Genomic DNA, 15,687 nt, shown 5'->3' with positions numbered 1-15,687 from the left:
CAATTCTACAGTGGGTCAGTATTGGGAGCTCACCTCATGTGGCTTCTTCCAAATTCTGTATTTATTTGAATCTGTACACCTTAGCCCTGCCCTCCCTATTACCCATTCTGTATGAAAATGCAAGTGATGACACGATTGAGGAAATAGCATTCTTTACAAAGTTTGAATTCACTATTTTTAAAAATGAAAATCCACCTATATATGAGGAAAGGAAGACTGCATGAAATTCTTTGAATTGTGAAGGAACCTCTAGGCTAGGCTGGCATTACTGGGAATAAAGCATGACAGTATCCTTATGCGCTTCCCAATGGCAAGCTACTGTGATAATCCAAATTCTGGACTAGATGGATCTCTCTTCTGTCCAACAGCCTTTGTTTTAGATTCTCACCTTTATAATCATTTTGTGTTTCTTAGTACTGCATGTGTGCATGTAAGCATCATGTTTAAATCATGTTTTCCTTCTGTGAAAGATGAAAAGAAAACATATGTTAAAATATATTTCTCACCTATAGTTTTACAAATGCTTACATTTAAAAATAACATTAGATTATTCTTGAACCTAGTTAAACTTTGTTAACTTTTTATTTAAATATTTTTTCAAAAAAAATATCGTTAACCTAAATTATTATTCAGTTTCTATAAATCATGTAATACTGTATTTATGTTTAAAGCAAGAATTATTCCAATCAGCTCTTAATTTTCTTAAAAGACTTTCAAGATGACACCTATTTAATGCGAAGGAGGGCCTGATTACATGATTATTACCATATGTTATGACATGGCCCTCAACTGACCTTCAAGGTGTATCCTATGACAGGAATTTTTTTCAGTCACAGATTGAAAACTGCAGAGGTTTAGCTATCAGAATGTTACAGCTGAGGGAATCACATACCAATGCATCATACACCAGTGCATGCATGTTGTAAGTAGATATCCATACCAAAAGCTTGCTTGTTGTTGTTGGTTTATCTTAGGTACTCCCTCGACAGACATGTGGACTTTTCACCCATACAATTTTTTACAAAGAATATCCTGGTGGCCCTCAAGAACTAGACAAAAGTATCCAAGGAGGTGAACTGTTTCTTACCATCCTTCTTAATCCTGTAGGTATTGTTTGCGTTTGAAGAGTAATAATAATACTTGCTGTATTATGATAATAATATGTGCTATAGTAACATAATGCATGAGAATATTTAGAAAGCAGCATGGTTTATTTCCAAATAAAACTTTGCCATAGATTAATATCAAATATTCTTCGAATAAAAGATTAAATGATAATGAAGATTAAAATGTAACATTTACATTATATAATTATTGAGGCTTTCCAAAAATACAACTTATTATAGTTGTATAACTATAGATAGGTAGGCAATTGTCTTATGAAAACAGGTTAATATATCTTCAAGTTGTGGATATAGAATAAGCATTTCTTATGTAATGCTACCTAATGGTAGGACATTCAAGCAAGAATTTTTTGATTTACAGTTCATTGTTTTCAGTTCTCTTATACTACAAATATTTCAAATTGATGTGTAATCCTGAAATTATTTTATTCATTTTTAAAAGCAGAAAATAACAATAATAAGACTAAAGTGAAGGGGGTCCAATAACATTGACCTCAAAATAATCGGAGCACCATTTGAACACCAGTAACATGGACAAAATCACCATCAGTCAATTGCAAAAGGCAGAAATAAATTAGCTACTAGAACTAAGTTAAAAAATACAGATGAATTTGTCCTATACACCAAGGCTCTCTAATTTAACCCATTATTATCCATTATAGACCATTGTTAATATCCTACTGTTTCTGTTTAGAGTGATTGCAATTACTAAGTGTGATTTTTTTAAAAAAAAAGAAATATAGCTAAAACAAATTTATACAAATACTAGTCACTATACTGCTATAAATCATTCAGTCCATGAAAACCATCTTGTTTCCTTCATGAGCATGTACTACTTCATGTATGTTTTGGTCACCCTGGCCAAACAAATAGGAAAGTTGGATTTTCAACAGTTACCATTCCCATTATAAAATGAAAATATTAATCCAGAATATATGCAGAGTGAAAGAGACAGACTTACAAGAAAACCATATTTCAGGTATTCTGCAAAAGTAAGCTGGTTTCCACTTTCCAGTAAAATAGTAAAAATTTAATGCATAAATTGTAATTGTATATTTTATTTGATATAGAGATTCAGTTTTAATGATAGAGACGGATAAATTTATTTCTTGCCCAAGCCTCTCATTTTAGAGAGACATTGTCCTGAAAAATTTGAGATCTGTTTACACAAGTAAGACCAAATGTCTTGTCAACACTGTATTAATTTTTTTTAACTTTTCCCAAAACACAGACATATCTTTGAGGCAGAAACAAATTAGCAGGTGAAACTCAAAAAATTAGAATATCGTGCTAAAGTTCCATTTATTCCAGTAATGCAACTTAAAAGGTGAAACTAATATATGAGATAGACTCATTACATGCAAAGCAAGATAGTTCAAGCCGTGATTTGTCATAATTGTGATGATTGTGGCTTACAGCTAATGAAGACCCCAAATCCACAATCTCAGAAAATTAGAATTTTACATGCAATCAATAAAACAAGGATTGTACATAGAACAATATTGGACCTATCGGACAATATCTGAAAAGTATAAGCTTGCATAGTATAAGCTTGCATACTCAGTACTTAGTTTGGGTCCCTTTTGCACCAATTACTGCCTCAATGTGGCGTGGCATGGAAGCTATCAGCCTGCGGCTGAGGTGTTATGGAAAACCAGGATGCTTCAATAGCGGCCTTCAGCTCTTCTGCATTGTTTGGTCTCATGTCTCTCATCTTTCTCTTGGCAATGCCCCATAGATTCTCTACAGGGTTCAGGTCGGGCGAGTTTGCTTGCCAATCAAGCACAGTAATCCCACGGTCATTGAACCAGATTTTGGTGCTTTTGACAGTGTGGGCAGGTGCCAAGTCCTGCAGGAAAATGATGTCAACATCGCCATAAAGATCATCTGCGGAAGGAAGCATGAAGTGCTCCAAAATCTCCTGGTAGACAGTTGCGTTCACCCTGGACTTAATGAAGCACAGTGGATCAACATCAGCAGATACATGGCTCCCCAAATCAACACAGACTGTGGAAACTTCTCACTGGACTTCAAGCATCTTGCAGTGTGTGTCTCTCCATTCTTCCTCCATACTCTGGGTCTTTGGTTTCCAAATGAGATGCAAAAGTTGCTCTCATCAGAAAAGAAGACTTTGGACCACTGAGCAACAGACCAGGACTGTTTTTCTTTAGCCCAGGTAAGACGCTTCTGATGTTGTTTGTTGTTCAGGAGCGGCTTGACAAGATGAATACGACATTTGAAGCCCATGTCCAGGATCCGTCTGTGTGTGGTGGCTCTTGATGCATTGACTCCAGCCTCAGTCCACTCCTTGTGAAAGTCCCCAACACTTTTGAATGGCCTTTTCCTGACAATCCTCTCCAGGCTGCGGTCATCCCTGCTGCTTGTGCACCTTTTTCTTCCACACGTTTCCCTTCCACATAACTTTCTATTAATGTGCTTTGATACAGCACTTTGGGAACATCCAACTTCTTTTGCAATTACCTTTTGAGGCTTTCCCTCCTTATGGAGGGTGTCAATGATGGTTTTCTGCACAACTGTCAGGTCAGCAGTCTTTCCCATGATTGTGATTCCTACTGAACCAGACTGAGAGACCATTTATGAATGAATGAATGAATGAATGAATGAATGAATATTTATTTCTTAGCCGCACCCTCTCCTGAAGGACTCGGGGCGGCGTACAATAAAACATATAAAATACATATCTGGACAAGAAATACATATAACAAGGACAAGTATAAGACGTGTACAAGGAGGAGGTAGGCTCAGGAACCCTTTGCAGGTGTTATGGCGTAATTAGCTGATTAGAGTGGGACACTTTGCACCTTTTCACAATATTCTAATTCTCTGAGATTGTGGATTTGGGGTTTTCATGAGCTGTAAGCCATAATCATCACAATTATGACAAATCACGACTTGAACTATCTTGCTTTGCATGTAATGAGTCTATCTCATATATTAGTTTCACCTTTTAAGTTACATTACTGGAATAAATGAACTTTTGCACGATATTCTAATTTTTCGAGTTTCACCTGTAATATTATCTTATCTCATTTCCTTATCCTTAGAGTCATCTCATGGAATTTAAGATTAAATTTCATATTGTTTTTATTAATAATGCTTGATGATTTGCTAGAGTATTCTGAATAAAGATAGATATGTTTAGTGTCAATTGTATAATAATTATCATCTGTTGTAATCTAACACACACTTATGAGCAGTCATGCCCTGTCACATCTAAACCTGAATTGGGCCAGGGAACTTGCTTTTCTTCAACATGTCATTATCATTTAACAACCAATTCTTCATTTCTACATTTTATACATATATTTGGACTATCAATATTCAGTTTACCCCAGATGTGATACAAAAAGACAAGGATTTTTCATGGATAAGCAATAGAACTTAGACTTATATGCTATTCCATAGTGTTTTATAGCATTCTCTGAACAGTTTACAAATGTCAGCATATTGTCCCAACCAGTGACGTGCGGTGAGGTTTATGGTGAGGCACTGACACAGTGCTGGGTTTCAAATATTGGTAGACTTGTGGACTTCAACTCCCAGAATTCCACAGCCAGGCATGCTCAGTTCCAATTTAAAGCGACAGCATTTGTTTTTCTCCTTTGCTCCTTCTTTCTTTTTCTTTTTCTTCTCCTTCCCCTCCTTCCTCCCTCACTCTCTTCCTCCCCCTCTCTCAAAAACACACACACACACACACACACACACAGAAGTTGGATTGGACTATCTCTCCTACCCCTTCCCTCTCTCACTCACTCTCAAACAAACCCCCCCCCACACACAAAAGTTGGATTGGATATCTTTTCCAGTGGCTTGAAAGCAGCTCCTCTGCCATCCCCCCCCATTCCCCTGCTGCCTTTCCCAAACACCTCCACCATTGCAAATGCAGCCTGCTGTCTGGGTGGGAAATGCCTGGAACACAATAAAGCCCACCCACCACCTCCTGCTGGCAGGCTGGGGTGAGAGGAGAGGCAGAGAAGCAGGAGGGAAGCCGATCCGAGCCTTCCAAAAGAAAGAGGCTGGGGGGAAGTGTGTGTACTACAGCATGGCTCTTTGCCTGGCTTCCTGCCTCCTCCTGTGGTCTCCTCAGTGCTCGCTTGTGCTCTCCCTCCCCAAGTGTAGTTTGATTGCAGGCGGAGCCACGTTGCCTTTTCAAACTTGTAATCAGTGAAGCTGGGCTAGATTTTTATATAGTTTTATCCAGCTGTGTGTGTGTGAGAGAGAAATGAATGGGGGCCTGAGGAGGAAGTCACTATACTTGGGGAGGGAGAGCACCAGTGAGGAGACCACAGGAGGAGGCAGGAAGCCAGGCAAAGAGCCATGCTGTAGCACACACACCAGCCCCACAACGTGGCTCTGCCTGCAATCAAACTACTCTTGGGGAGGGAGAGCACAAGCGAGCCAGGGTCCCTCCCTCCAGCCTTTGCCCAAAGCCCTGCACAGCACAAGGAGGATGAAGTTTGAATTCCTCCCTCTCCCTCCAACCCACACGTACCTTTTCCAGCTTTTTTTAACAGTTAAGCAGAGTCATCCACGGTGAGGCAGTAACTAGCTCAGCTTTTTCCTTTTACTTTTTTTTTCATGATGAGAGTGGTGAGGCTGTGCCTCACTTGCCTCACCTGACTGCACGTCACTGGTCCCAACAATTTGGGTCCTCATTTAACTGACCTCAGAAGGATGGAAGAATGAGTCAATCTTGAGAAAGTCAGTATCGAACTCCTTACTGTGGAAAGAGTTAGCCTGCAATGGTAGCATTAGCAGCAGCATTCTAACCATTGCACCACCACAGCTCATTAGCTCATACAAGTAATTTCTACTTTGCAGTGTAGTTCTCCATGTTTACTCTTACTGCTGCATTATTAGATATTTAAAGACCATTAATAAATGTAAATATTTTTTTAATTTGTCTTTGTAATTTTAAATTTAATTTCAAAATTATTTTTTCATTTCTGTCATGATATTTGTGTCTGTGCTGTATGTGTCTCGTAAGTTGCATTATTTTTATTAGAAGCTGGCCCAATTTCCAGCTTTCTAGACAAGTAGCATCCTAATAGAAAGACAAAATTATAGCTCTGAGAAACAAGTGGGCCATAATTTTATAAGCTTCCTAAATATGGGTTGTGGGATTTATTTTTAAACAGTTGTGTAATAAAATAATTACTTCTGTATCTCAGGAGTGAAATATAACTTGACTTCAAAGAGTTGTGGAGAAGATTTAAATATATGGAACACTTGCATTTAAGCATTATTAAATGTATAATATGACCTACATTTCAGGCTAAAGGGAACTTTAATGATGCCTTTATTATTAAGAAAATTTCTGTCTCCAAACTTGCTTATCATTGCCTCTACAGTGTGATTAGAAAATGTTCTATTCCTGCCTTTGCTTCACTTTAATCCTCTCCTACATATTTCCACTTCTGCTTAAGCTTCTTACGATTTCCCTGAATGACCACTTGCTAAAATTTATGATGTTTTGAACTCCGAAACTCAATATTCTTCTTATTTTGTGTCACAAGCTACTGAAAATATTGACTGATAACCATTTCAAGCAGTGAATTCCATGCATATCTAAACATAAGTTTCAAGCTCTATGCTCCTAAGTGGCAAATTTATTTATATTCTGCCCTTCCTCCCTGGAGATGATGTACCATCAAATGCTCAGGAAGCCAAAGCTCACCAATATTTCTGTGTTTTTAAACTGCCCTTTGGGCCTTGCAATGTTGCTTCCTAAGTTCACACAAATAGGAACAGACACAAGTTCTTACCTGATTCCTAAAAGTGTCTTCTCTTTTAAAGTCAAACAGAACACTGTTTTCCTTCAAGGATAAATATGGTAAATTGGAAAGCAACATGGTGCTTGCTTCATCCTCTCTTCAGTTCTATATATCATGACCAGACCAGTCTCCATAAATTCTAATGCACCTATATTCTATCCATACTTCATTTTGGTGTTTCTCTGGATTGTTCTTTAGTTTATTGTGACAGCCATTTTGTGCAATGAACATTTTTCAAGTAACTAGACATATTTAGACGGACATGTTTTCATGTCATCCTTTAAAATTGGACGAACAGGGAAAATGAAATTAAAATGCCCATGTATTTTGCCATTAAAAATTAATGTGCTATCATTTCTATAAATGATAAATAAATAAAGGGAGACTAGTATAGATCTATTTCGAGCTAATTAGCTCTCATCAGCTAGCCATATCCTTACTGGGATTTGAACCTGGGCTGTATTATATCTTAGGCAGGAGTCTTAGCCACTAAGCCACAGGCTCTCCCTCTTATCAGTTGAGCCAGGGAAATAGGTATGTATTTGTGTTACAACCCCTGGTATGCCTAAATATGGGAGGAAGGTCACTACTCCCTCTTTCTGTCCTTCGGCTCATCACAGAAGACCATCCAGGCAGAAAACCATATTTTTATTTTTAATGTTGCCTTTTTATATTTGTGTTGTATTTGTACTGATAAATAAATAAAGGGAGACTAGTATAGATCTATTTCGAGCTAATTAGCTCTCAGCAGCTAGCCATACCCTTACTGGAATTTGAACCTGGGCTGTATTATATCTTAGGCAGTATATAATATACTGCTTCTCAGTGCTTTACAGTCCTGTCTAAGCGGTTTACAGAGTCAGCTCCTTGCTCCCAACAATCTGGGTCCTCATTTTACCCACCTCGGAAGGATGGAAGGATGAGTCAACCTTGAGCCTGGTGAGAACTGAACTGCCAAACTGCTGGCAGAAGGCGATCAGCAGAAGTAGCCTGAAGTACTCCACTCTAACCACTGCGCCACCGTGGCTCTTAAGACTGGTTTTCGATAACATCAATAGGTTTATATTATTATCTTAAGGCAAGATTCTTATTGCAAGAATCTTACTGAAATAGTTTAGGCCACACTTGGCTATTTGAGTACAAGTGAACTTACAAAAATCTGAGTTCATTGTAAATTTTATTTTAGGTTTGTACAATTTATTGCACAATTTTATTTGTTTTTTTTATTATTTATGGGAAGCTGTATAGGGTGAAATTTTGGAGATGATACAGGAAATTATTAATCACATGGGCAGAGTTCATGATAAGAAGCATCTACATCAAATGAGAGTAGGCTCTGCTATGGTTTCTGCTTGTATTGGCATACCATTAAAATATAGTGACCCAAGACTTCTCATATTAATTTTATATGAAAGGATAAATCCAAAGGTACTTTATTTATTTAAATTAAAAGTATTTAAATTAAATTTATCATTTGTACTAAAAGAAAAAAAGAAAACTGCAGTCTGAACAGCAACAGTTAATAATTTTTCTATTCCTTATTCGTTTTAACTTACCGTTATCTTTGATTCTGTCTGATTTAGTGGTTTTCTTGCAGATATTTTATTGTTAGCACTGAGATATTACCTGGTGGGATAATGAATTATCTGCAAGAAAACAACCAAGTTCAGAGGACACTAAGGACTCCACAGTTCAACCTGAGCTACATGTAGTCACTTTTACTGATATCAAAGTTATACATCACTTACATAATTTTCAGGCTACCTGAAATAAATTTCAACTAAAAGAGGTACCAAATCTGAAGTATTTTTTATATTTACTATTCACTAAGCAGTGGATAATTAATCTGGATCAGAAATTATATATTCAGTAAATTGTTATTTAATTTATAAGCAATCTGACTCCCAAATATTCTGGAGAACTTTCACCTAAGAGCAAATTTAGATATAAAATATATATTTTAAAAAATAAAACTGACCAGAAGAATTCAAAACTAAGTAAAACAAAACAAACAGGCAAAAGGGGCCTCTGCAATCTCACCCTTCCCCCAAGGCCTGGGAGAACATTGAGGTCTTCAGCATTTTCCTGGAGGACCTAAAGTGAGAGCCTCACAGATCTTTGGAGGCATTCATTCCAGAGGAGTTGAAACAGAGTATGTGGGCTTCCTCTTTAAATGATAGGCTGTAGAATATGCCTACTGTCCTCAGTTAAGTAGATACTATTGGAGATAGGTAGTTCTTCAGATACAGTATACTGAAAAGCAGAGACATCACCCTGCCAACAAAAGTGTGCATAGTCAAGTTGCAATGGTTTTCTCAGTTGCAATGTATGGCTGTGAAAGTTGGACTATAAGAAAGGCTGAGTGCCAAAGAATTGAGGACTTTAAACTATAGTGCTGGAGAAGACTCCTGCGAGTCCCTTGGACTGCAAGGCGATCAAACCGGTCAGTCCTAGAGGAGATCAATCCTGACTGCTCTTTAGAAGGCCAGATCCTGAAGATGAAACTCAAATACTTTGGCCACCTAATGAGAAGGAAGGACTCATTGAAGAAGAGCCTAATGCTGGGAAAGATTGAGGGCAAAAGAAGAAGGGGATGGCAGAGAATTAGGTGGCTGGATGGAGTCACCAAAGCAGTAGGCATGAGCTTAAATGGACTCCAGATGATGGTAGAGGGCAGGAAGGCCTGGGGGAACATTGTCTATGGGGTCATGATGGGTTGGACATGACTTCACAACTAACAACACGCTTCAAATCTTTTTAAAAGATGATAACGAGCACTTTGAACTGCATCCAGAAGCCAATTGCTAAGCAATGCAGCTTATAAAGTGGTGGAATGACATACATATAATGCCACGCTCCCATCTCTTCCCACACCACCACATTCAGAACCAGCTTTACAAACTTCAGATTACATTTTGCAATAATCCAATTATGAGTGACCATAGAAGTGCAACCTATTGAGAGTCAACAATGGAATAATAAAGATGTTGGGAGAGGGAGAATAAACACAGCTACTCAGTGTTGTGAGGATTGAGCCTTAGTCTCGTCCTTCCAGTCCAGACCTGCATAGCTCCAGGCACTGGATCATTGTTTCTATATCAGGGATTTCTCCAATAACTCTTGATCTCATATTAGCTGTTCATTTTTAAGTTCCATTATTAGTGTTTCCAGTGAGCAAGTGTCAGGGTTCCACGTAACATACCCATAGCAAACAAAATTCTGAGGCAGACAATTTTCTCAAAGAATAGGTTTATTGGATATGTCACATAGGCATAGGCTGGTGAAAACAGACTCTGAATATTCCCGCAGTTTTCACCTAATTAAAAGTAACAGTTTGTCATTTTCTCAAAACAATCAGCCAGATGGTCCAATCAAGATATTGTCCAGTTGCTAAGTGACTCAAGTCCCCTCCTTCCGAGCACCTGCAGAAATATCCTTGGTTCCCAAGAGAAAGTATTTTGTTTTGACTACAATTCCCCAACTATCTATTTCCCCTTCCCTATCTCTCCTTCTTTAGTGTGCCAGCACTGAAGTCTCAAAATGGCCTCAGTCAGGCCAATTTCAGGGTTGATAATAGGATAGTTTTACTTCATGTAATACTAAATTATTTATTGTTTTTCTGTTGTTCTGTTTTCAATTATCCACAATTCTCTCAAGTATCATAATTGAAAGAAAAATTCTATTTTCTTCACTTAGCATTGTTGTTGGCCTAGCCTACACATCTATTTTTTTATAACTGAAAAAAGCATAGCTTTCACAATGTGTGCCTTTATTATCACTTTGATGTTTCTGCACTTTAATGTATTTTATAGATTTGACAATCCTGCCTACAGTCACCATTCTGTGAATTTTTGAGTCTAGAAAGATAAATGTCTTGACATTACATCTTCTCCTGTGTTTTATTTTGAGTTGGCCCCTGCTTGTGCGTGTATATGGGGAGTGGGGGAGATATTTGTTTGTTTGCTTTCTATTTTCTTCTTGGTTTATTGAACAAACATAAATTGTCTTTTGCACTCTAATCTTTTAGTATAATACACTGCCTACCAAACTTCAATTTAACATTAGCCGGTTAATCAAATCCTCTGTATGGCATGTCAGTCTCATCTGGTCATAGAATATCATTCAACTGCAGTATTTATGATAATAAACCTTTCTGCAGAAACAATATTTTTGCCATGAAAATATTTAATCACAGTATTTGTATGCCTAAATAAGATAGGCCAGGCAGGCAGAGGTTTAGGGAGGGATAACAAAATGAGTCTTTTGCTATAGTAACCATGCTCCACTCCTTTAGATGCCTGAGTGCATTACCTACACATAAAAAAGAAGTGGTCGTTGTCATAAATGCTGTTGTGATGTTCATGTCAGCATTTTGGGCAGAATTGTTAGATTGTTAGGGCTGCTGACCCTTTGACTGAGTGAAATCTCATTGCTGGTGAGAAAGTAAGGTTTTTTTTAATAAGGGGCAAAGCAACTTCCATTGGCTAGAGGGCTGCTACAGATTTTGTCCATTTCTTAATGACTGGATCCCAACTATAGGAAAAAGCAGGGAAGTTGTGCAGGAGGCAGACTTGGTTTTTTTTTAAGGGATTAAACCAATGGTTTCATATCTGCAGACTTGAAGCATCTGTTTTGCCTTTAAAACTTCCAACACATTTTAAAAATTCACTTTTTGGATTCCAGCCATTCTGGAAGGTCTGAGGGTTATGGGCAGCCACATTTTATAGTAGTTGCAGTTTGCAAATATTCAAGGGCAGTTCAGTGACATTACAGCAGTCTATAATGCCAGCACTTTGCCAGCATTTTTTTTATTCCAGGGACGTCTAAAATTGGGCCACCAGCCCAAGCAGGGCAAAAGTCCTCCTGGCAAAAGTTTCCCCCTAACATTCCATGAGATATACAGAATCCAGGACAATCCCAAATAGCTCTTTCTGGAGGGAGTCCAACCCTATCAAGAACTAACATTGATATCAACCTGGAATTCAGTCAACATCTGAATCAACAGCATTGCAAATTGCTGAGGTTAATACTAAGCCTCTTTCTTCATCTTTATAGCTTCCAGATACCAATCCTCTCCATCTACCATTTGACCTGGAATAACAGATTTGTGCTGGATAGCATCCTTGAATTCATGATAAATTACTCTAACCTACTGAATGGCCTTCCATAGCAGCTTCATGTGGATAATAAATAAAGAAGGAGAGAAGGTTGGACCTGCAGCACTTCATTTAGGATTCCTCATGATTTGATTGCTTTCTCCCCCCATACACACAAACAAGAACCATCTACTCATGAAGGAGCAGAACCGCCATAAAATAGGACCGTCCATTTTGCATCCTGAAGGAAAATTACATCATTGGCTCCAGCAGGCTTCCCTCCCTTACTAAAGAGAATCATCAACTCACCGATGATCTAAATCTATTCTACTGTAGGTCTGAGAGGAGATCACTATCATCTGCTATCTACCACACCTCAGGCACACCAACAGTAGGTACTTTTTCTACACCTATCACACACACCTCACCACCGCTACCCCCCCCCCACCTCTCACGATCTTAGAAAAGACGTGTGGGGTCTTATTTCATAGACAAAAGTTCAGAAAAGTATCAGCCCAGGAAGAATGATTCCTTCTTGCTTAAAGCCTGTGCTGGAGAACTGCCTCTGATCTTGTCACAGATTTTTTAATAAATCGCTGGAGATGTGTATGGAGAATATGAAATGGATCCCTCTGATGCCAAACAAGCAAGAGGATCCCTTCGAAATACATGTTGAAAAATGTTCGTAGACAACTTTAAATATCACATGGGAAGACACTGATGCATTTGCCTCAAACTGAAAATACTAGAGATCCGTTGTTGCCCAATAAGCATGGAAGGAGATAATGCTAATGCTGTATATATACGGAAGGTTGAACAACTAGGGCTAATGGCGCAGCCATAAAATTTGGAGCTGAACATGCTTAAAATTCTAGAGATGAGAGTGGATTTTAGGAGGAGTCCTTCTATTTTACCGCCTCTTACTATATTTAACAGCACAGTATCAGCAATAGAGTCCTTCACGTTTTTTGCATACAATTGTCCCCCAGGACCCGAAATGGACGCTTAACATCAGAAACCTCATTAAAAAGGCACAACGAAGAATGTTCCTCTTGCCTCAATTCAGGAAGTTCAGACTGCCCCAGGAACTATTGATACAGTTTTACAAAAGAATTAATTGAGTCTGTCATCTGTTCTTCTATAACAGCCAGGTTTGATACAGCAATCAAACAGGGCAGGTACAAAGTCCAATGGATAGTTAAGATTGCAGAAAGAAGAACTGCGACCAACATGGCTTCTGTAGAAGACCTCTATTGTGTGGGTAAGAAGGAGGACTAGGAATATATCTGAAGACTCCTTTCATGATGTGGGCTGATACATCTGACTCTCCAATGGACACCTCCTCATTGTTATTCATCTATCTTTTAGCACTGTATCTCAAATCTTTTGTCCGTGCTAAACTATCATCTCTTTGGGCCGGTGCACTGGCATCGCCTTAACCCAAGATGTTCAGTAGTCCTGATGCCAGGCTATCAAGATGAGTTAAGAAAGATGGAAATGGGGCTTGGTTCATACTCCTGCAACAGCTTGAGTTTAGAGAGCCTTGCAATCCCCTAATTACAAGAAAAATATTCCTGTTATTGGTATTCCAATATTAGAAAGGGATAAAATCAGCTTATATAATTCTAAAATGCAATTTTATTTGGAATTATAGTGACCCCTTCATTTAACAGGTTTCCTTATGACTATATATTTGATTAGAAATAATTTTCCTTCTTTTAACTAAGAGTAATCAGTTAGTCTTTTGCTTTTAAAATAAAAAAAAATATCCACCTTTTTCAGCAGTCATTTTTGCATTCTTAGAACAAGTCAGAAGCCTGGAAGACTCTCTGCTTAGCATGGTTTCAAAGTATTTATTTACTTTTATTTTTATTATGTCCTATCCATAAATATTCATGATGGTGTGGGATCAGCCATTTGTTTCTATTTTGTTCCTTCCACTGGTAGGATAGCTAAATATCCATCGTCATTGTAACTCAGGAAACGAAGAAAGAACAAAGAAATAAACATGTAAGCAGAAATTGGTATCTTTCTGCAGAATTGGTCACTTTCAGGCAAATCAGGATTCAAGAACACATTGTATCTTATTTTGTACTTATTTTGTAAGAGGTTCCACAAATCTACAGTGCTGTTTAGAACCGATTCCAGCTCCCTCCCCCTGCCTGTCCGAACATCATCAAGATGAAGAACGAGAGGAGAAATTCTGGGAGTTGAAGTCCACAAATCTTAAAGCTGTCAAGTTTGAACACCCCTGGGGGTTTTTTTTCTAAAGGGTTAGGGATGCAAGGGTCTTGTAACTTGACAGCTTTAAGACTTGCGTGCTTCACTGCCAGAGTTCCTGAGCCAACATGACTGGAGGAGGAATTCTGGGAGTTGAAGTCTACAAGTCTTAAAGCTATCAAGTTTGAACACCCCTGGGGTTTTTTTCTAAAAGATTAAGGGTACAAGGGTCTTGTAACTTGACAGCTTTAAGACTTGCATGCTTCAAATGCCAGAGTTTCTGAGCCAACATTTTGGTTGCTAAGCAAGAGCGTTGTTAAGTGAGTTTCACCACATTTTACAAGTTGGCCATGCCCACCCAGTCATGATTGCCAAGCCACTCCCACTCGATGACATGGCTGGCAAGCCACTCCTACCCAGTCACAGGGCCAGCAAGCCACTGCCACAAAACAGGCCACACCTACAGAAGAGGTTCTAAAAAAATTTGAAACCCACCACTGGTTTGAGGCATAGAAAAGTTTGTGAAGTGCTGAACTGAAGGATTATTTTCAATTTCAGATTCAAATGTAGTAGCAAACACTCAGTTAATGGTTTGCAGTTTAAGATTTAATTGCAATAGCAGCATTCATTATCGTGCAAGGAAAAACAATCTAAAAGCCATTAAGTTTATATAACGAGGGATAACAATATGATGAACACAGAATAGGCTTTTTATTAAGACTGATATCAAATATGATTTTGTACTTTCTTAAAAATAAAAGTTATGCATCAATAAATAACAGTAAAATTAGGAGTAAGGGAAGTCTGAGCTGCATGTATTATTCTTAAGGGATAGGATTTCTTAGTTAATTTAACTAAATAAATTGCACACATAATAAGTAAAAACACGCAGAGCAATATGTCCTGAGATACTGTTCAAGCTAAACTCTATTATTTGTCATTGGAAGATAGCATTTTAGCGCCTACAAAGATATTGAACATAGCACACATAATTGAAACTACCCATTGGGCAATTATCTTTAGGCAAAATACTGACTGTAGATGGGACAACACTCAGTGGAGTTTTAAAAGTTACATTTCTGTTCAGTGAACAGGGATACCTTTGATATTCACTCTCTAGCATGCAAGGGAAAATTATTGGGTTGGATGATTTAGAATATAGGTTTTCAAAGTACAAAATAATGTCTTGATTTGCAGTTCTATCTTGAGAGACTTTTGTAGAATCAGCAGTACAAAATAGAAAAAGGAACCAAAGTGAAATATCCGTTCTTCCAAAACTGCTATTACAACCAGTTAAACTCTGTGTGAATCTCCCAAATGGAGTATAAATAAAAATGCTGCCTATGTGAAAATCTGTACCATTTTCAGGTCTCTTTGTCATTATTTAGCAGAAATTTGGGAGTTCATAGAGGTTTTTTGTTTAGATTTGTCCTTAATGTTATTTCTGGACAT

The 15,687-nt window shown here is 38.0% G+C and overlaps 1 protein-coding gene across 2 annotated transcripts in view; it reads left to right on the top strand.

Moving 5' to 3' along the window:
* The window catches only part of NDST4 (N-deacetylase and N-sulfotransferase 4), a 167,189-nt gene that overhangs the window by 112,943 nt on the left and 38,559 nt on the right, over positions 1 to 15,687 (top strand). Inside the window, exon 6 of one of the 2 annotated variants that reach the window (XM_081959864.1) lies at positions 975 to 1,103. The exons of the other annotated variant lie outside the window; for it this stretch is intronic. Coding sequence (XP_081815990.1) covers positions 975 to 1,103 — 129 coding nt within the window. The remainder of the gene's footprint in view (positions 1 to 974; positions 1,104 to 15,687) is intronic. 2 annotated transcript variants of the gene reach the window in all.

The sequence above is a fragment of the Natrix helvetica genome (genome assembly GCF_964273705.1).
Source record: "Natrix helvetica genome assembly, chromosome: 7".
Lineage (NCBI taxonomy): Eukaryota > Metazoa > Chordata > Lepidosauria > Squamata > Natricidae > Natrix > Natrix helvetica.
This window is presented reverse-complemented; position numbering and strand designations above follow the sequence as displayed.